Source organism: Leptodactylus fuscus, chromosome 11 (assembly GCF_031893055.1).
Source record: "Leptodactylus fuscus isolate aLepFus1 chromosome 11, aLepFus1.hap2, whole genome shotgun sequence".
Classification (NCBI taxonomy): Eukaryota; Metazoa; Chordata; class Amphibia; order Anura; family Leptodactylidae; genus Leptodactylus; species Leptodactylus fuscus.
This window is the reverse complement of record NC_134275.1, coordinates 16,681,982-16,703,566: the sequence shown is the minus strand read 5'-3', so window position 1 is coordinate 16,703,566 and position 21,585 is coordinate 16,681,982. Positions and strand designations below refer to the sequence as shown.

At 44.8% G+C, this 21,585-nt stretch overlaps 1 protein-coding gene across 1 annotated transcript in view; it reads right to left on the bottom strand.

Annotated features, from left to right (window-relative positions):
* LOC142184689 (relaxin receptor 1-like) overlaps window positions 1-21,585 on the bottom strand; it is a 75,056-nt gene that overhangs the window by 16,110 nt on the left and 37,361 nt on the right. The window contains exons 11-15 of the mRNA XM_075259744.1: window positions 9,515-9,586; window positions 7,285-7,356; window positions 4,975-5,046; window positions 2,351-2,422; window positions 1,011-1,240 (exon numbers count right to left, since the gene is read on the bottom strand). Coding sequence (XP_075115845.1) covers window positions 1,011-1,240; window positions 2,351-2,422; window positions 4,975-5,046; window positions 7,285-7,356; window positions 9,515-9,586 — 518 coding nt within the window. The remainder of the gene's footprint in view (window positions 1-1,010; window positions 1,241-2,350; window positions 2,423-4,974; window positions 5,047-7,284; window positions 7,357-9,514; window positions 9,587-21,585) is intronic.

The following is a 21,585-nucleotide window of genomic DNA, read 5'->3' as shown; positions in this document are numbered from 1 at the left end:
TTGAATCCCTTTCCTTGTTTTGGCAAGGTCTTATCTTTTTGGACCACACTCTTGACCTATCTCTAACATGCAGCTTGAATGTGACAGTGAGTAAAAGCCTTAGTCAGTCCAGGTATTTGATGTCTACATCACATGTATCTCCGACTACACCTGATTTGGGCAATCAGTAAGAACATCTTTAAATGTCGCTGACTATGGCATCGGTCCCCGATCCCTTCTCCTTGAGCAGCCAATTTATTGCAATTCTTAAAATACTTGTACCACTAAAGACATTTATCCCCTATACTATGTATATAAGTGTCAGAGGCGGCTTAGGTGGCAACATGGTGGCTCAGTGGTTAGCACTGCAGCCTTGCAGTACTGGAGTCCTGGGTTCGAATCTCACCTGGAACAACATCTGCAAGGAGTTTGTATGTTCTCCCTGTGTTTGCGTGGATGTCCACCCATACTGATAGGGGGAAAAAAATACATTGTGATCCCTACATGGGGCTCACAATCTCCATTAAAAAAAAATGGTGGCGGCTCAATCATTGGGACCTCCACGATCAGTAGAATGGGTGTCTCCCATCTGAATTCTCCATGGGAGGGTTCAGTGCTCATTCATTACTGGCGCTCCATTCACTTCTATGGACCTTCTGGAGATTATGGTCCTGGAAACTCCATGGAAGTGAACGAAGGACACAGGGGACTTTTGTTCTCCTGATCGGAAAGGTCACTAAGGTCGTCAGGAGTCCCCCACCCGGGTCCCCAGTTGATCAGATGCTCTACAGGCCATGACATCATACGTTTAGTGGAAAACACCTTTAAAAATTGCATTAACTTGACTGCTAGAAGGACGGGGTCGGTGCTGGGAGGGAGCAGTCAAAAATTTCCTAATTATATCCCTTGACGGCTAATAATAGTGAATGTGACAGCACAGGTTACACACCTCAAGGGGAAATCACTATCAGTACAGGCTTATAGAGAAGAGTCTACAGTATATATGACAATATACATTGGTGAGAACTCACAGCACAGAGACTTGATGGACATGGCATGTTGGCAGTTCTCCGTGACTATGAAAGACCTCATGCAGATCACAAACAGGTTTCCAAAGCAGGTGACACAGGCCATCACCCAGACAAAGACCCGCAGCAAGATATTCGCTAACATGTTCTCGAAGGAAGAGATGCCATCAGTTTTGGGCGTGCAGCTGCGCACATGAGGAGCGTGACTACAGTACTGGAATTTTTTTAAGTATCTGTCAAAAAATTAAGACATGGTTGGAATGCACAGAATATAATCTTACCGTTACATTTACTATAGAGAGCCTTGTTACTGTCATGAAGAAATTTAGACACCAAGGATGCACAATGTGTGCCAAGGCTTAGCTGGGTATATCCATAAATGTAAATGGACTATTTTAACACACAGGATTACCAGGAGGTGCAGCGGAGACCCATATGGGTGAGGTCAAGACAGGCCATTTTAACACTTAGCCGGTGTGGACCCATTGACCCACTGAGCCATCTACCTGCTTTGACTTGCCACTCCCAAGGGCATTGTCTAAGCAAGCTCCGTGGTATTCACTTTTTAATCCGTGTACAAGGAGCTGGACTTCTCTATGGGTAGACTACCAGGTCTCCTCCTCTCAAAGTGGTGGTGGCATCTGGCCTGGGGACGGAGCGGCAACTATTAACACCACCAAGGTGTCAGACAAAGACGTAGTCAGATGCAAGCCAGTGGTCAGAAAAGACAGAATCTATGTGTACTCAGGGACAAGCAAGTTATCAGGACAAGCAGTGGAGGTGTATAGGTCAGGAACGGGCCAAGATCAGTAACAAGTATCAGTGACTTCATTGGCGTACTGGGATTTAAGAGTGCACACTGTCCCATTAGAAGCATAGGGAGCCTATATGTGTACCCTATAAGCACAAAGAAGAGAGGAGGAGGGGAGCTGGCAGGAGAACACAAGCCCTACAACAGGAAGTAGAGACCAGCAGGGACCTTGTAAGTATGGGAATGGTAGCAGTACGGGATCTGTGAATATATCTTTATTTTTTCAACCCATTTTAAGCATGTTTGAATATTTCAGTTCTTTGTTGTATGGTCACTTTATAGAGATCCAAATTCTACATCCCCTGCTAGAACACAAAACTAAATGACAGCATTCTGGCTACTTGCTGCCACCACTAGAGGGAGCTCGGGCTATTTCTGCATACTGTATTATACTGCAGTTCAATGAATACGCTGTATTCAGTAAGCTCCTAAATTCCATTATGATTAAATTCAGAATTTAACCCTTGTTGCTCCATACTCTCATCAGTCTCTGTGCCCATAAATCTCCCTAATAGTTTTTATGTTTACTTACATATGAGACAAGTTAACCAGACTGGAAAACATGCGGTTGTGGATGTTTGGTATCTCTATACCCTCCATGATTCTAAGAACAAAACAGAAATCTATGTTAATGTTTTTTTTTTTGTTTTTTTTTAACTGTGTCTATCTACTGTATATTATATGCAGATAAATATATAATATACAGTACAGACCAAAAGTATGGAGATTGTAGATTCACACTGAAGGCATCAAAACGGTGAATTAACACATGTGGAATTATATACTTAACAAAAAAGTGTGAAACAACTGAAAATCTGTCTTATATTCTCGGTTCTTCAAAGTAGCCACCTTTTGCTTTGATTCCTGCTTTGCACACTGTTGGCATTCTCTTGATGAGCTTCAAGAGGTAGTCACCTGAAATGGTTTTCACTTCACAGGTGTGCCCTGTCAGGTTTAATAAGTGGGATTTCTTGCCTTATAAATGCGGTTGGGACCATCAGTTGTTTTGTGCAGAAGTCAGGTGGATAGACAGCTGATAGTCCTACTGAATAGATTGTTAGAATTTGTATTATGGCAAGAAAAAAACAGCTAAGTAAACCAAACCGTGTGGCCAACATTACTTTAAGAAATGAAGGTCAGTCAGTCCGAAATATTAGGAAAACTTTGAAAGTGTCCCCAAGTGCAGTTGCAAAAACCATCAAGCACTTACCAAGAAACTGGCTCACATGAGGACCGTCCCAGGAAAGGAAGACCAAGAGTCACCTCTGCTGTGGAGGATAAGTTCACCCGAGTCACCAGCCTCAGAAATCGCAGGATAACAGCAGCTCAGATTAGAGACCAGGTCAGTGCCACACAGAGTTCTAGCAGCAGACACATCTCTACAACAACTGGTAAGTTAACTGCAGCCGGCCTTCATGGTAAAATAGCTGCTAGAAAACCACTGCTAAGGACAGGAAACAAGCAGGAGACTTGTTTGGGCTAAAGAACACAAGGAATGGACATTAGACCAGTGGAAATGTGCGCTTTGGTCTGATGAGTCCAAATTTGAGATCTTTGGTTCTAACCACCGTGTCTTTGTGCGACGCAGAAAAGGTGAACAGATGGACTCTGCATGCCTGGTGAAGCATGGAGGAGGAGGTGTGATGGTGTGGGGGGGCTTTGCTGGTGACACTGTTGGGGATTTATTCAAAATTGAAGACATACTGAACCAGCATGGCTACCACATCATCTTGCAGTGGCATGCTATTCCATTCGGTTTGCGTTTAGTTGGACCATCATTTATTTTTCAACAGGGCAATGACCCCAAACACCTCCAGGCTGTGTAAGGGCTATCTGACCAAGAAGGAGAGTGATGGAGTGCTACGCCAGATGACCTGGCCTCCACAGTCACCAGACCTGAACCCAATCCAGATGGTTTGGGGTGAGCTGGAACGCAGAATGAAGCCAAAAGGGCCAACAAGATGCTAAACATCTCTGGGAACACCTTCAAGACTGTTGGAAGACCATTTCCGGTGACTACCTCTTGAAGCTCATGAAGAGAATGCCAAGAGTGTGCAAAGCAGGAATCAAAGCAAAAGGTGGCTACTGTGAAGAACCGAGAATATAAGACAGATTTTCAGTTGTTTCACACTTTTTTTTATTAAGTATATAATTCCACATGTGTTACTTCATAGTTTTGATGCCATCAGTGTGAATCTACAATTTTCAAAGTCATGAAAATACAGAAAACTCTTTGAATGAGAAGGTGTGGCCAAACTTTTGGTCTGTACTGTATATATATCATGATTGGATATCTGTCACATCCAAGTTATTATCACAATAGATTTTGACTACATCTATCTTATAACGCTCAGTTATATCACTTTATTTCATAAATGTCCCTTTAAAGTTCATAGCTGGCTGTATTATAGTCATATACAAATATGAATTTAATATAAAGTCAATCACTAAGAGGAACAAGTCTTGTTATCTCCATCACCAAGGGTCCTGTTGTTAAGAAAATGGGTAATAAATCACCATCATGCTCAATTATTGGTAAGACTCTGATCACATTTGTGTCAAAAGCCCATTTAGACTTTCAAAGGAATAAAATGGTGCTGCACAATGAGATACACAAAGGCTTTACTCGAGAAACTGTGTCATGCTCCTTCGTGTGCTGTATTACCCATTATTCATGACTTGTAAGACGTTCAGTTTCAGGTATCTCCTTATTGTGTGGCTTGTTCAGTCTATTATGTATGGAATTATCTCTCATTGTTGGGTTCTGTTTGCTCCGTGAATGACACATCGTGTCATTTAGGACGCGCTTGCCCTACATCTGACCATTGTTCTTACCCTATTGCACCTCGTGCTCATGTCCGCCACCCCACCAATAAGGTGAATAACACGCTATGTTTGGAGGACGCGCCCCAATCCAATGTTTACCGCTCTTCTTACAATGACCTAAGTTACATCTGATCTACGAAAGTCACCATGACTAAAGAATACAAGTCTTCACAATATCAATAGTCGATAGTCATAGAACCTTCGTCATTATAGTGTGACATTACCGACACAATGAATGACTTTTACAAGCAGGGTTAAGTTGCTATGGAGACAGGGATTTGTCCTTCCGAAATGGATCGCTACAATGTCACGCAAGGTCAAGGTACTTACAGAGACTGCAGGTTGGTCAGAAGATCAAATTGATTTTGAGAAATATGCTTCAGAGGGTTGAAGGAAATATTCCTATGAAATAGAAACATTATAAAAATAAACAGAATAAATGTGTATATGAGGGTTTGTGCATTAGGATACATATTTAAAGGGGTATTCCCATAACTCTTGTTCTGCAGCCTTCAGGGCTCTGTGCTCTCTTCACTTCCTGGATTTCTCGGCACATTGGTGGGCGGGGTTTCACTTGCTCTGCTATCTGCTATGTTTGCAGTTAGTAATGAGGGATTGGTTGTAAATGCATTACCACAGTATAAAGCTGATGTGGAAACTGATGTAGCAGAGCTGGATTTGAGTCATCTTGCATTACATACAGAGGTAACGGACTCCTTATCTCAGGCCTTATCAGCCAAATTTAGTTAAAGGGGACCTTTCATCAGATTGGGCACAGCCAGTTCCATATACTGCTGGAAAGCCGACATTGGCTTTCCCGATCTGTGCCCCGGGTAAAGAGCTATTGGTCCCGGTACCGTAGCTCTTTACAGTCAGAAGGGCGTTCCTGACAGTCAGTCAGGAACGTCCTTCTGCCCAGCAGCGCCTATCGTGCTGTACAGTGTGAGCAGGGGGGAACGCTCTCTCCCCTCCTGATAATAGTAGTCTATGGACGAGCACTGTGAGCAGAGGGAGGGGGTGTTCCTCTCCGCTCACACTGTACAGCGCTATAGGCGCTGCTGTGGAGAAGGACGTTCCTGACTGACTGTCAGGAACGCCCTTCTGACTGTAAAGAGCTACGGTACTGGGACCAACAGCGCTTTACCGGGGGCACAGATCGGGAAAGCCGACAGTGCGCTTAATTCAGCGCACTGTCGGCTTTCCAGCAGTATATAAAACTGCCTGGGCAAGTTGTAGTTTTTATTGGTACCATTTCCTGGTGTGCACAACTTTTTGATAACTTTTTATTACTCAGTTTATAGGACCAAAATACATTCATTGTGCATAGGGTTATTTATTTAATTTTTATGTGATTCATCACACAGATGATTGAGCTGGTCGGTTCTGCACGCCCATGAATGGGTTTTCGCCAACACACTACATGGGCTCCACACTGTGGAGAACCATCTGGCCCAGAATCTTGGGCCAGAAGTCGTGCCGCCTTGAGATTAGGTGAAGTGGGAGAAAAAGGATGGGACTTTGTTCCTTCTCTCTGGGTGCACTACTTGTCAACTGAATCCCATCGGGTTGGGTGACTAGGCACGCCGGCCAACAGTGTATTTTTTCCATTATATTGTTTTATTCTTAAATAGGAAAATATTTTGGAAACTTTTTATTACTTATTTATTTCTGAGTTTTTAAAAGCTTTTTTCACTTGCCTTTTATTTATTTTTTACTGTTCCACAAAGGGGATTTAAACTTGGGATTGCTTGATGACTGTACAACAATTCCTATATATTGCAGTATATTGTATATTGATTGTGCCTATGTATAATGGAGTAGGGGGGTCTAATGCTTCAATAATAACACTGGTGGTAACAATAATCAATAGTGTAATATACATCAGAAAGGGGACATAGGTAGCCAATGTCACTGTGATATATAAATTAATAGGCAAATAGCCAATATTAACAACCAGTAACAATGCTACAATACACAATCAGTTAATAACCATGACCCAGTGTGACTATAAGTTTAGCAAGTACACATAGTGCCAGTGAACGCGCCCTGATGTGCGTTTTGCTTTGTAGTTTCATCAGGGGTGCTCATTCTTCAGGCCGTTTTGCCTCACGATTCGGCCTGAAGACACTGCTTCCTCCGGACTAGGCCCATTCATTTGGGCCTAATCCAGAGCGGAGTGCGCGGCTGGATGTTGGTGTAGTGCACCGGCTTTCAGTCGCGGCTACCCATCTTTTGGACCGGAACCATTTCAGGTTCCAGTCCAAAAAACCCGTCTGAACTTACTCTTACACTTAGTCTGGGGTCCTGGCTGTATAACACAACCAGAACCCAGAAGCAATATAGCATGTACAGCTCTGTGCTTTACCATTACGCCATTGAGCCTTAACCATCTACTGTTGTGACTCCTAAGACTTAAAGGGAACCTATCAGGTGTCTTCTCCACCATAAACCGCCCACATCATCTGCAGGATAACGTCATTCCCTTTTAATTTATAACTTTCCTTTGCCGCAACCGAAAGATTACAGAGGGATAACAATGGAACAGGAACTACTTCACCCTGCACATGATGGGGCAGTTTATGGTGGGAAGACCATCTGACTGGTTCTCTTTAAAGTCCTTCACCAATGGACAATACTCACAACTGTTGGAGCTCCGGCAGGTTGGTGAATAGTGACGGCGGCAGCTCCGCGATTCGATTAACAGAGAGATCTCTGTGGATAGATAAAACATAAGTATTACACGTTGTGTTGTTTCCACTTTCAATCTTATTCTTGAAATTTAGAACCATTTTTTATTGTCCCAATGGATTTAGGTATAGTAAGCAACTTTGCCAATAGTCTCCATAAAACAGCCTCATCTTTTCTATCACAAATAATACCTCTCTCATCTATACTGAGCCAACCACGACCCTGTTCTTTACTGATGAGGGGCAAAAACCCTAAAAAAAAACTTTCTTCAGGAGGTGTCTCTGCTTTGGCTGGTTTGACTTTTCTTCCTTTGAAGGACAACAATTTGCATGGATCATTGCCTAAATATAAGTCTCCATGTAGCAGCTGTGTCTCAGCCGCGAGCCGCTGTGCCCCATGAGATAGCGTTAGCAGATAATGCGTAGTGTCACATGGAATATGTTCACTGCCATTATCAGATTTTACTATTTTCTTTTGCATTTGATGTGACGCTCGGAAACTTTAAAATCTTTTGGCATATAACAACTGTACATTGTACATGAATTTCCATATATTCTCCTTGTATATGTTTATATGTTATATCCTATTACTACTTTCTCACTTCTGGGCAGGATTAACCAGATACTGGGAGGCTACTACCAGCCCGGGGTCACTGGTCAGACCTCAGGCTGCAGAAGATGCATGTGGGCACTGAGGGGGGTGCCGAGCGGGACATGTAGCATGTTTGATTGCAGCATCCAAGGGGTTAAACCCTCGGATCGGAGCTGGTTATGGAGCAAGGTGTTGGCTGTGAGTTACAGCCAGGGGTGAACCTACCCCTTTCGCCGCCCGAGGCGAACTACAGAAAGTCGCCGCCCCCCTCCCCCCCCCCCCGCCGGGAGGAGGGGGCGGAGTGAATGGGGTGTGGTGAAGCGAAGGGGGTGGGGCTTAGCGCCGTTCACTGGCAGAGAGCAGGCACGGAGAGGACCTGCTCTCTGCCTGAGTGCGAGGGGAGGCCACTGGAGCAGTGCTGCTCCAGTGGCCTCCCCAAACCACCGCTCGGTGCTAAGCCAGTCCAGGACAGCTAGGTTACAAGCAGGGGCGAACCTGCCCCTTTCGCCGCCTGAGGCGAACTACAGAAAGCGGAAGGGCGTGATGAAGTGCAGGGGTGGGGCTTAGCACCGTTCGCAGGCAGAGAGCAGGCACGGAGACGACCTGCTCTCTGCCTGAGCGTGAGGGGAGGCCACTGGAGCAGTGCTGCTCCAGTGGCCTCCCCAAACCACCGCTCGGTGCTAAGCCAGTCCAGGACAGCTTGTCCTGGACTGGCTTAGGTAAGCAAAAATGCCGCCCTCCCTGGGGCCCTGGCATAGCGCTGCCTGAAGCAGTCGCCTCATGGGGGGTGCGGCGCTGGTTACAGCTAACACCCATTCCTGATGCCATGTGTGGTTGCGAAGGGGTTAAAGGGCTGTGACATCATAGGATTGGCTGCTGATTTCCTGCACGCATGGTATTGTGGGTAATCCCACATTCCCAGAGTTCCTTGCCCCATGTCCTATCATGTCCAGCAAACCATTTAAGCAAAAAATGCGATTCGTTACCACTAAGCGTGCGGAAATCTGGATTTGCCGCGAATTTGAAAATTTCCTAAAATTCGGATCGAATTGCACTTCATCAGCTTTGATTTGCTCATCTCTAGTTGACATTCACTGTCCAATATCGGGCTCACAATCTACATTCCATATCAGTATGTCTTTGGAGTGTGGGCCCATGGAAATACAAGGAGAACATACAAACTCTTTGCAGATGTTGTCTTTGGTGGGATCCGAACCTAGGACTCCAGCACTGCAATGGTGTATCATCACTTCAATGACTGTTATGACAGCTGTCTGATATCTAATGTGTATGTCTTGTTTCAGACACACTCTTCAGCATTGAAATTGCAGCAGCAAGAATGACAAACAACAAGGTTATGCAAATCCAGGCAGTAGCAGGTGCTGGTTAGATGTGAGATATTTTAAATGTCTTGTTTTTTTAATATTTTTTTATCATTGCATATCACGAATTTGTCTTTCAATCCTGTCATTCCCATAATTCCAAGACTTTTCCTTCTTTATGTTGCAATTTCAATGTTGAGGAGTGTAGCCTACAGAAAAGACATCACATTCTTCCAAGTTCTATGGCAATGCTAGACAGCGATACTCACAGATCCACTAGTTTGTTCATTTGGGTTAATGCCCCTGGTTGAATTTTGCTTATCTTGTTTCTGCGCAGAATCCTGTAATGATAAAATAAGAGGTCAACCAGGGCTGTGGTCATAGATCTCGATAGTGTAGCACTGGCTTCGCGACTGTTATGAATTTATGTTCACGTACTATATTACACTGCTCCTGCAGCAGCCTTATATCAGGTCCCAGGGCTGTTATCTCTCTGTGTAGACACACAGCTAACCCTCAGTGGTTTGTGTACACACATTTGCATATTATGTGATCTTCTCCAGGAAGTGCAGACAAACTGACATGGGCAAACACCTTTAATCCAAATTGGCAGTTTGTCAATTTTAAAACAAATCTAATTTGAAATCTAATGTTCCTGACATATATAAGGAGTTGGTTAGTCAGACTGAGTTTGCCTTCCAGATGGAAATCATGGTAGCAATGACAAACCAGTCTACTGGAAAATTCAGTAAGTATGTCTATGGATGTGCATTCACGTGATCACTTTTCTTAAAACTCTCACTCTTTTTTTTTACACCTATGACTATATCCCCTCCCCCATTGTATGGCTCTATATGAATCTACTGATTTTACCAATAGATGACCTGTATTAAGTTTCTAATACAGAAGGTTACAAGCAGGGGCGAACCTGCCCCTTTCGCCGCCTGAGGCGAACTACAGAAAGCGGAAGGGCGTGATGAAGTGCAGGGGTGGGGCTTAGCCCCGTTCGCAGGCAGAGAGCAGGCATGGAGACGACCTGCTCTCTGCCTGAGCGTGAGGGGAGGCCACTGGAGCAGCGCTGCTCTAGTGGCCTCCCCAATCCACCGCTCGGTGCTAAGCCAGTCCAGGACAGCTTGTCCTAGACTGGCTTAGGTAACCAAAAATGCCGCCCTCCCTGAGGCCCTTGCATAGCGCCGCCTGAAGCGCTCACTTCAGGTCGCCTCATGGGAGTTGTGGCGCTGGTTACAAGGAGTCAAAGGGGTTTTTCCATTGCTTAATTTTTTAAGTGTTTAACAGGGGTTTGGGAAAGGCTGAAGGGGTTTTCCAGACAAAAAATGTTTTGTTTTTTTCTTAAATGTCTGTTAATGTTATTAATGGGTTAATACTTGCACCTATATACGTTTAGCCGTGTATTGAGTGATTTCTGAGTGTCTCTGGGAGCTCCTGGTATCTCCTGCATTTGTTTAAATGGTTTGGATTCCTATCTCTCTAGTTATTCCACCCTTCCCTACCTACTCAGCCCAACCGCATTATACAGTATCAGTGGCAGCTGCCACAGGGCCTGGGACATTAGGGGCCCAGTGACAGCCGCTACCGCTGCTATCATTATTTTCGGACCCCCGAGTATAATGATTGGCGGACCGGGAGAGGTAAGAAACATAAAAAACACTGTTACTTACCTCTCCACGATCCGTGCAAACTTCGGCCTAGTCGACTGACGTCTTATGACCCCGGCCTGCGTCCCGGGTCATGTGACATCTGACGTCATTGAAGATCGACTACTTGGGAGATAGGTGAGTGACAGAGTTATTTTTATGTTTTTCTCCCCCTGGGTCTCCGATTATTATACTCTGGGGTCTGAAAAGTATAAAAGTTCACCTCGGGGCTCCACCATTCCTAGTTACGCCACTGTACGGTATAATTACCTTCCTGTGAGACGGCTCCTTCTTTACTGTTTCTGCCAGTGCGCGCTCTTCTCCAAGTGCTGCTCTCTTCTCTGCAGCGATGTTCCACCTATGGAAGCTGCGCAGTAGAGGTGGATTATCGGCAGCAGTGCGCACAGTGCTTGGAGAAGAGCGCGCGCCTGCAGAACCAGTAGAGAAGGAAGCGCCATCTCGCAGGAAGAAGCATGGAGTGTAAGTTCAATGGGATGGAGAGTAGAAGTGACGATCCATTTCTGGAAATGGGGAAATGAAATGGCCCCTGAACTCTTCAATGTGCATACCACCAATATTTCAATGTTTTTGCAATTTGATTTTTATTGCAAATATGTCCATGTACAAAGTAATGAATATTATAATTATATTCTTTCCTTCCAGAATATAGTTGCAATGTGATTATAGGATGAAACTCCTGCACTTGCTGTGAAACAAGGATAATGATTAGCCAGTCAATGAAAGTTAGGGGAAAGATCCTGCTGATAGATTCTTGTTATAGGACGGCTTCAATGCAGATCAAATATGGTAGAAGTAAGTGACTTGGAAGCTGAAATCTTGTCTTAATGAGGCAAAACATATTGGGGGAGGGGGATTTATACTGTGCCATACAATCATGGACATGAAATAGTGTTTGGGGGTACTGTTCATAAGCTCTTAGGGCTGCCATTTAAATATCTATGGTGTTTTGGTGTTTTCCCCATTTTATCCTTTTTTACCCGTCTTTACCCTTAAACACATAAGTCTATGGAGAGGGGAGGGGTGGAGGAGGCTGCTGTCAGCAGATTTACCACTTTATTCGATGCAGTGGTAGTGTATTACTGTATTTTGAAGGTCTAGCAATTCCAGAAGATCTCTGACTTACAAAGTAGCAAAGACTGCACTGGCGCTGGCATTAATCTACCTAAAGCCTTGGTCAAAGCTGACAAAGGCACCACTTTCCTGGAGTGCATGCATGCCACCATTTTGGAGTGGGTTGCTGGCCCCAGTCAATCTGTTTCTATGACAGCTGTGAGCTTATTAAAGGCTCCAAAGATTGTCATTACAAGGCCATCACAGGCTGTGCTAGGCAGCCTGTAATAGTAGCTTAGGTATTTCTCAATACATTGCAATGCATTAGCATTGCAGTGTATTGAATTAGTAATCAAACCCCTGGGGTTCAATACCTCTAGGGGTCTAAAAATAAAAGTAAAAAAAAGAATAAGATGTCTCCAATGACCAGGCTACAGATCAGTACCGGGCCTTGGATCACTTGGATGGGGACCTCTGTAGGCTACTAGGTATCAGATGATGCTGCGTCTATGGCAAGTATCTATAGGACCCGTTTTTGAGAGTAGTCTGTTGGTGTAGCAGATCAGTTTCCATCTTCCTGCTTACTAATGTAACTCCCAGGACCTTTTCTAGCACATTGGATGTCTACATGCCACTATGGATCCGGAGCAGAATAGGAAATACACACATCCTGGGCACAAGTACAGTCCCGGGAGTGGCATTAGTAACCAAGTAAGTATAATGTCATTGTATTTATAGTAACAGCATATTGTGTGTGCATGGGGGCGGGGGACTAAGAGGGGGCACTGCCATGGCTCCATTACAGTATTAATGCCCCCTCAGAGGTAATAAAAGGCCCCCCTCCACACACACACAGATAATATTACCTGTGGGGGGCACTACTACAGTAATAATGTACCCCAGTTAATAACATTACCTTTGTGCCGGGGAGGATTTTTAGGGCACTATTACAGTATTATTATTATGCTTACTTGTATAGCACCATCATATTCCACACTGTCCCATATAGGGCTCACAATCTACAGTCCCTATCAGTATGTCTTTGGTGTGTGGGAGGAAACCCATGCAAACATGGGGAGAACATACAAACTCCTTATAGGTGTTTTCCTTGGCAGGATTTGAACCCAGGACTCCAGCGCTGCAAGGCTGCAATGCTAACCACTGAGCCACCATGCTGCCCAGTACTCCAACAGCCTTCCCCATGCACAGGTAATATTATTAGCTGTGGGGGGGCACTATTACACTCATTACTAGAAGTCCCCCCACAGCTAACAGTCCACTCCCTAAGGGGGGCACTATTACAGTAATTACTAAAAGTACCTCCCACAGCTGACAGTTCACCCCATAAGGTAATACCTATGGTATAGGTGCCCTATAGGTACCTATAGGAGGCACTATTAGGGCACTATTGCAATAATAGTGCCCACTGAGTGATGAGCCACCCTTTCCTACCAAAACTTTAGTAAGGGATCTCTTTCCATATCACCCCTAATCCATTGAGGGCTCCTGCCATATCCATACTTTTATTAAGGAAGGTGTCCATACCAACAATAAGTTATGCATAATATGGAGAGAGATCTACCGTAATAATGTGTAAATGTAATAATTAAATTTGCACTTCATGGAGTTGCCCAGTTGCCCTAACCCCTGTGCAACCACCGAAAACCCCGACCCCAAACTCCACCACCTGCCTGGCCATGGGAAAATTGATTTGCATGATAGTGGACCTTGGTACAAAAAAGGTTGAGGACCTCTACCCTAGAGCACATATCAAAGTACATATGAGATTGAACACATACACGTTAGATCTCCCTGTTTCCAAAAACAAAAAATTGTAAAAAAAACTTCACAAAACTTTACGAATTTGGTATTCCCATAAAGAATACAGGTGACATGTCCTTTTGGCTGCGCAGGGAAGCCCGTAAAAAATTCAGTTTTTCTCCATTTCCACCGCATTTTGAAATTTTTTCCAGCTTTCTAGAACATCATACGGAATATTTATTGGTACCATTACAAAGTAATATTTGTTCTGCAAAAATGTAGCCCTCATATGGCTCTGTGAATGGAAGAATAAAAAGTTATGGCTTTTGGAAGGTGGAGAGTCAAAAAACGAAAAATGTCTGCAGCAGGAAGGGGTTAATATGGGTCCTCATAAAATATGCAACAACTTGTTGAGGTTCTTCAACTTGTGGTATTGCCCTTAACAAACATGGCCACTGTCAATGGAATGGTCTACTGCACATGACTGGAAGTTTGTCCTGGAAGTCGTTGTGATGTTGAGGCCCTGCGACCCTGACGTAGGCTATAGCTTACAGGTGGTTAGCTTCCATATCATCCAGCTGGTTCTCTCCTATATAAGACACAGTGGAGGTAAGCTCTTTACCCTCCCAGTAAGTTATGGTTGTGCTTATTTTTGTGTGTCCCGGGTCACATTTTCTAAGGCTCTCGCACCAGGTTTCTGACACCATGTGCCCCTTTGTGTAGGCAAATCTGTAGCTGGTTTGCAACAAATGCAAAGATACTTTGTTGCAGATTTTGTTGCAGTTTTTTTAAAGCCAAAACCAGGAGTGGATTGAGCACAAGGTAGAAGTATAAGTGCATGTATATTTCCCATGCATCTTGTAGCCATTCTTGGATTTGGCTTAAAAAAAGCAGCAAAATCTGCAGCAAAAAAAGCTGCATTTTTGCAGAAGGGGGAATGACTTTCTCCAATCCTAGAAATCTCCTGATTTACTGCTGCTCCAGTTTCTGGTGGAAAATAATGGTCTAAAGTAAACCAACCAAATATGGGCTTAATGTTCCTGAGATGTATTTGGCACGTGACTGCGGGGGTCCAGGTTTCTCCTGTCTTGGTAGACGGCAATAGTAAATGTACACTGATATTTCTTAGCTCATGAACCTTGTTTTTATTAGTGACCAAATAATAATCTCCAGCCATTAGCGATCGACCAACCGTGCAAGTAACGCCGTAATGAGAGTCTCATAAAGTGAAATGAACCGTTCTGTGTAGAAGGACAGACCGCTAACTGTAAAATATAGATGACCGAGACAGAGCAGGGGGATATTGAGAAGGAGAGCGCGCAAATCTTAGTAGCCATTCCTACTCTCTTAGATACCTCCTCCCAACAACAGAGATACACGCTTATGCATCAAAAAAGAAAAAGACATGGCCGCACATCCCAACCTTATACATTGATCTAGGGCTTCTCAGCAAATATTATAATACCGAACATGAGGTTCTTAGGATACATATTGATCAAGGTGTATAAGCCCACTAGCCACTTCACGGCGACCTCTTTATAGTGGGTCCCTACTCTACTGGGCACAATGCCATACAGTGACCACCACAACTGCGACCCAGCGGCCCGGCAACCAATGTTCCCTCTAAGCCCTGGAAGCTGCTGAGCGGAACAGCCAGTGAGTTGGGCAAGGCTTCGCCAATGATGGGCGACCTGATGGCCAAACAGTACCACCAGTAGTAAACAAGAAAACGCTAATCTAGTGTATAGATAGTATAATGATCCTTCCTTAGTCACCCCCTCCCCCACACACAGATTGGTGCTGAGGAAAGTGACAGGCCGACCCAGCACTCAGGGCTCAGGAGGACAGACAGCAATATGGCGGGTGCCATATTAAACCACCGTTGGTTGCTGCCTGTCCTCCTGAGTGCATACCTCCGGATGCAGATCTGAGTTGACTGCACGTGCATTAATTCTGGCTGAGCAGGGAGGCTGCAATAGGTGAGTGGCCGCCCACGTGTGCACGCTATTGGGAACAGTGCCGGCAACACCCCTGTCACCAGACCAAGCCCCCAGGCTCTGGGCCGCGCCGCCCCACAGGCACAGCGCCACAGAAGCAGCAGACACCACGCAGCCCCGCACCGTGTGAACAGATCTCAAAAATTCACCTTACCATGTTGCCCCAGTCATGTTGCTTCTGGGGCACTGTGCCCTGGTGGCGCGACCCAGAGCCTTGGGGCTTGGTCTGGTGACAGGGGTATTGCCGGGCCACTGGGTCACTGTGTTGCGGTTGTGGCGGTCGCTGTGCGGCGCCGCGCCCAGTAGAGTAGGGACCCACTATAAAGAGATCACCATGAAGTGGCTAGTGGGCTTATGCAGATTGATCAATATGTATCCCAAGAACCTCATGTTCTGTATTATAAAATTTGCTGAGAAGCACTAGATCAATGTATAAGGTTGGGATGTGCGGCCATGTCTTGTTCTTTTTTGATAGAGATACACGCTTATGTCACTAGGTTGTCTAGCACAAAATGGCGGCTAGTGTGTAAGTCGTATCTTATGTTAGGTGCAATATTACAAACAAAGCATAATATCATAATTAGAGATGAGCGAGTACTGTTCGGATCAGCCAATCCGAACAGCACGCTCGCATAGAAATGAATGGACGTAGCCGGCACGCGGGGGGTTAAGCAGCCGGCCGACGTCAAAGCGGAAGTACCAGGTGCTTCCATTCATTTCTATGGAGCGTGCTGTTCGGATCGGCTGATCCAAACAGTACTCGCTCATCTCTAATCATAATAAAAAATTTGAAGTATTTTTTATTGTATCGACTTCATCTGGACTTCACAATATGGTTACGTACAATGTACTTTGTCGTCTGCTGCACACATATCAGATGATCGGTCGCCTTCCATGCAGCAGAATCTGGTTTTACTAGATGCCGACCCCGCTGATCAGAATCTTACCGTATGAGCCATAGATTCTTACAGGCTTCTGAGATGTAAATCTACTACCGAGTGCACAACTTTATCTATGGGAATATATTCTGCAGTTCTCTGTAGTATCACACTCCGTTATGACCCGGGAATTTGACAATGTGAATGCGGAGCCCTGGGAATTTATGGCTCATTTTATAACATGACAAAGATGGTGGAAGAGTCGAAAATACTTGTCGGACAACATAACCTGCAAGTAAATCGTAAAAAGATGGTGATGAAAGAATGAAAGATGAGTGAAGATATGGGGGAAGCGTGAGCACGCTTGCATGTATATCATGTACGCCTCCTCCATTCCATCTGACAGTCTGTACGTTACATGGAGGTCTTCCAATAGATGGCATACTGCATGCTTTATACGTCACATGGTTGTTTGAGCTTCAAGGATGATAATGTTTAGTCTGAGAAATGTTTATGCCTAGTCTGCTCCGACACATGAAGATATCCTGAATAGGATGGTATAATCGTATCCTATAGGGATTACTGCCATAAATTCAATGGATATTCCAATAGCCAGAGACATACGTGCAAAATTAGTAAATGTGTTGCGTGCTGGCCCGTGCGCTACACGTTCTAATAGAATGAATATACAGTCTGTCCATGTACTGGTATAACAAACTAAACTTGTGCAACAGATACTTAAAATCCATAACATGTTCATTGCGGATTTCGCACACAAAAATGCTACAGATGATCTGCGCTGAATGACAATGTGGCTGACCTGCAAATGGATCTCCGGGCGCATGCGCGGCTGAAATTGGCAGTGTCACATTTCTGAGGTTTTGACAAATCCTTGATGGTTTTTATCCAACATTAAAACAAAGAAAGATATGTTTTTGACTTTTATAGACTTCCTTTTGTCCTACGGATAGGGAAGTGTCGACGTTTCCACGATCAGTTGACCAATGAGTGACTGTTCATTGTGGACGTCGCCTTTTATGTGGATGAAATTCATTATGGCGACATTGATTGATACAGTTGTTTGTTGGCTGGAGATCTAGGTGTGTGTTGCTAGAATCTTGTAACAGATAATAGCTATGGACACTACTGACAGTCGCCAACGGTAGTGTGAATGCCCCCTTGTGTGCACTGTGTGTCCCCAAACTAATAGTGCTTGCATTGAACTACAAGAGCAAAAGCGGCCTCCCAAAAATGGCCGCCGGCCGGCACTCACACTCGGCTCTGCTGGTGTCTCACTGGCAGAGCCAACTGCGCAGGCGTCGGAGGTGACGCAGGAGGAAGACAACAGAGAAGGGGAGGATCCAGCCGAAGATAGAGGCGTTGCAGCATCGTGTTCTCGAGCAGCAGTGGGGACGCCCCCATGGCATTTTCAGCACTGGGGCCCGCCCCCATCGCTGCCAGAGAACTAATTTACATACCGGTAAAAACCAGTATTTCTAAGGAACGGCGCAGCGGAGATCACATCTAAAGGTAAGAGACGAATAGCCTTTCTAAAGGCTATTCCGACGTCTTATCCACACAAAAAAAGAGCTTTTAATGGTAGAATCCCTTTAAGTCTCAGTTGAAACAAAAATGGAGAGACCTGAAGGGTGTAGAATACAGTAGCAAATGCATACTATTCTGGTCTTGGTTGTTTTCTGATGTAAACGTGGCACACTTTTTGGGATACAACCATTTTGTGGCAAATAAGTGAGTCCATTTTGAGAAAAGATGGATGTTTTGGGGTGGAATCAAGGTAGGCCTGGACAGAAATGCCATAATATAATCTGCGGCAGAAAACTGGTGCCAGAGATAGCTGAAATCTACACCATCCATTGGCTTCTATTCTGGCACACAGGACCTCCAAAGAGGCACCAATATGATGTAGAGTCCAGAGTCTCCGAATAATTCAGACTTATCTCAGGCCTGTAGAAGGATTGATAAAGCCTGGTATAGGAAACCCGGGTATTAATAAATCCCACCCGCTGACTGCATGTGAGACGACTGTTCCGTCTCTTCATGTTTTGCAACATTTCCCAGTGAACTAGTCATCGGAATTGCCTGTTTTTTGCATGAGGTAATTTGGTTTCCATCAAATTTTTAATTTTTAGCTTCTAATTTTGTCTGTCAGGGAAGATTGTGCAGAGACGGGCTGAATATAAACATAGTTTAGTGCAGAAATTCATGTAGACGGTGTAGGGACTGTGCTGACAGCTTTACGAGGATGTTAAGCAGTTGTTCGGAGGAAAAGGAGCTGGCTGTGGGAAATGGCAAATACCGTATGTTGCTGAATTATTGCCTGTTTAGCCAGATTGGAGGGGTACTTTGGAGGGAAGAGACTGATGGATAGCTTGTTGATGACTAAGTGGGAATACTCCAATTTTGTTTGAAGTAATCCAAACAGGTCGCAGGGGTGGGACAAGCTCACTTAGTGCCCAAAGCAGAACTTTCATAATGTGCTCCATCCTTGGTCATTGGAGGTTCAACATAATAGTGGTCACAGTCATTCATATTATTGCCCCAAGTCCATCCCATCCATCTGAATGGCTGGCCAGTTCTTATCCTTCCACATAAGGGTTGCCAGTTCATGCCTCCCCCAGCGCCATCCCTCACCTCTCTTGTAAGTTATACCGCCTGACCCTTGTTCTTTTCAGTCAACCTCTTCACTCCTCAGTGAAATTCTGCTGGATTACAATGGGCACATGTCACATAGCAAGTCTGACTATTCCCGTGTGACCAGCGCCTTTCCATTACTCTTCCAAATGGTGCCCTGGCCAGTCACCTACTCCATGCACCCCCAAATCCCAACCAGGTTATAACATCTAAAGGCCCTATTATACAAGCCAATGCAAAAGTAGATGGGGCCAATACTGTGTTACATGGGGATGAAGCAGTTGCTTGTCTTCCATAAAGCTTCATTGTTCGCCATCACCCCATTCCAGTTTACATGCAGTGTTGACAAAAGATTTGATGTGTGACATGAGAGATGAAATAACCAAATAAACAAGCATTTGCTTGCTGGGTGATCATTGACAAATCTACCCAGACCAATTATCATAGAGCCATGTAGCAGTGATCACGCTCTCACATAGTAGTCATGGTACATTACAATTCTCTACTATTTGGCTTCCTCTTACTAAACTCTCCCATCTACAATCTGTCCTGAATGCAGCTCATCTTTTATCATACTGGTACACAGACGCATCTACCTTGTGTTAGTCGATGTATTGGTTGCCCATCCATCCAGAATACAATATAAAATTATCACTTGGACTGACAAATCCATCCATGCACCCCCCTATATCTCCTCTCTTGTCACTGTCCACCACCCTAACCATCCTCTCTGTTCTGCCCTTGACCTTAGACTTGTTTTCTCCGTTATCTGAACATCCCAAGTCTTTTCTCGAGCTGCTCCAGTGCTCTGGAATGCTTTACCTTGGACAATCCAATTAATTCCCCAACTACAGCAGCTTCAAAACTGCCCTAAGATCCCATCTGTGTGGTCAGGCATATTACGTGACCTGATCACCATAGTGTGGAGATGTAGAACAATAACATTTTTATCCTTCCTCCGCTGTTCCTCAGATCTTGTCCTCTCCATCTAGAAGTTACCCTGCGTTCCTTGCACTTAGCATCTGTTTATACTTTATTAGCCTAAAATGATATTATGGCAGATGAATGGACCCCTGTGCAGAGACCCCTCTACTCCATGTTTTAAAGTGGCCAAAACAGTATTCTGGCAGATGAATGATTCAATGGTCAAGAACAAGACGTGCCAAAAGGGCAAGTCAAGATCCCCATAACATATTAGACTAAATATAATGAAAATACACAGATTCAACCATAATGAATGTTCAATGAGTGAAATTAAACAATAAGCCATCACTTAGAAAGAATTTGGCTGTGGGAAATTTTCCTGCAATACTCAGATGAAAGATCTTTAGCTCACAAACAGTCTTTTCCCTTGAAAGAACGTTCTCAGAAAAATTGTTTGTCCTTCGCCTGGTGACATTTTAAACTGTATGACTATATGTGTGTGTAGAGTTTGCAAACTAATGTGTATGGCCCCCTTAGTGCTAGAATGGCGCGCACCAGGTAGACTTCACCCTCCATAATACATACAAAGATGGCTGACTCTTCTTTCCACCGCGTTGTGATTCAGTAGGATCCATGGCAAATTGATATTCGAGTATAAGCCGAATTTTTCGGCACAGTTTTTGTGCTGAAAAAGCCTCCCTTGGCTAGTGGCGTAACTAGGAATGGCGGGGCCCCGTGGAGAACTTTTGACATGGCCCCCCCACAACCAACACCGACGCCGAAGATCTCAACCGATCCCCTCCTCCGCACTCTATTATGTCCCTTAGTAAGCCCTGCACATGGTATTATGTCCCTTAGTGGCCCCTGCACACAGTATTATGTCCCTTAGTGGCCCCTGCACACAGTATTATGTCCCATAGTGGCCCCTGCACACAGTATTATGTCCCATAGTGGCCCCTGCACACAGTATTATAGCCCACAGTGGACACCCATAAACAATTATTATACTCTGGGGTCTTTTCAGACCCCAGAGTATAATAATCGGAGACCCAGGGGAATAAAAACATAAAAAATTACTGTTTCTTACCTGTCCCCCGGCTCCTACGCTGTCTTTCCACTGCCATCCTTCTTCTATGACGTCGGATGTCACATGACCCGGGAAGCAGGCCGGGTTCCTGTGACGTCAGAGACATCAGACAAGTAGGAAGGAGGCCTGGCAGAATTGTGGAGAGGTAAGTAACAGTGTTGTTTACGTTGCCTTACCTCTCCCAGTCCGCCGATCATTATACTCGGGGGGGGGGGGGGGGGGAGAGAATCCTAGTCCTCAAGCTCAGGGAAGGGGCAGACAGACAACCAAAACACCCCCTCCCCTTCCCCAGCATCTACTGCACCCAAAACCTCC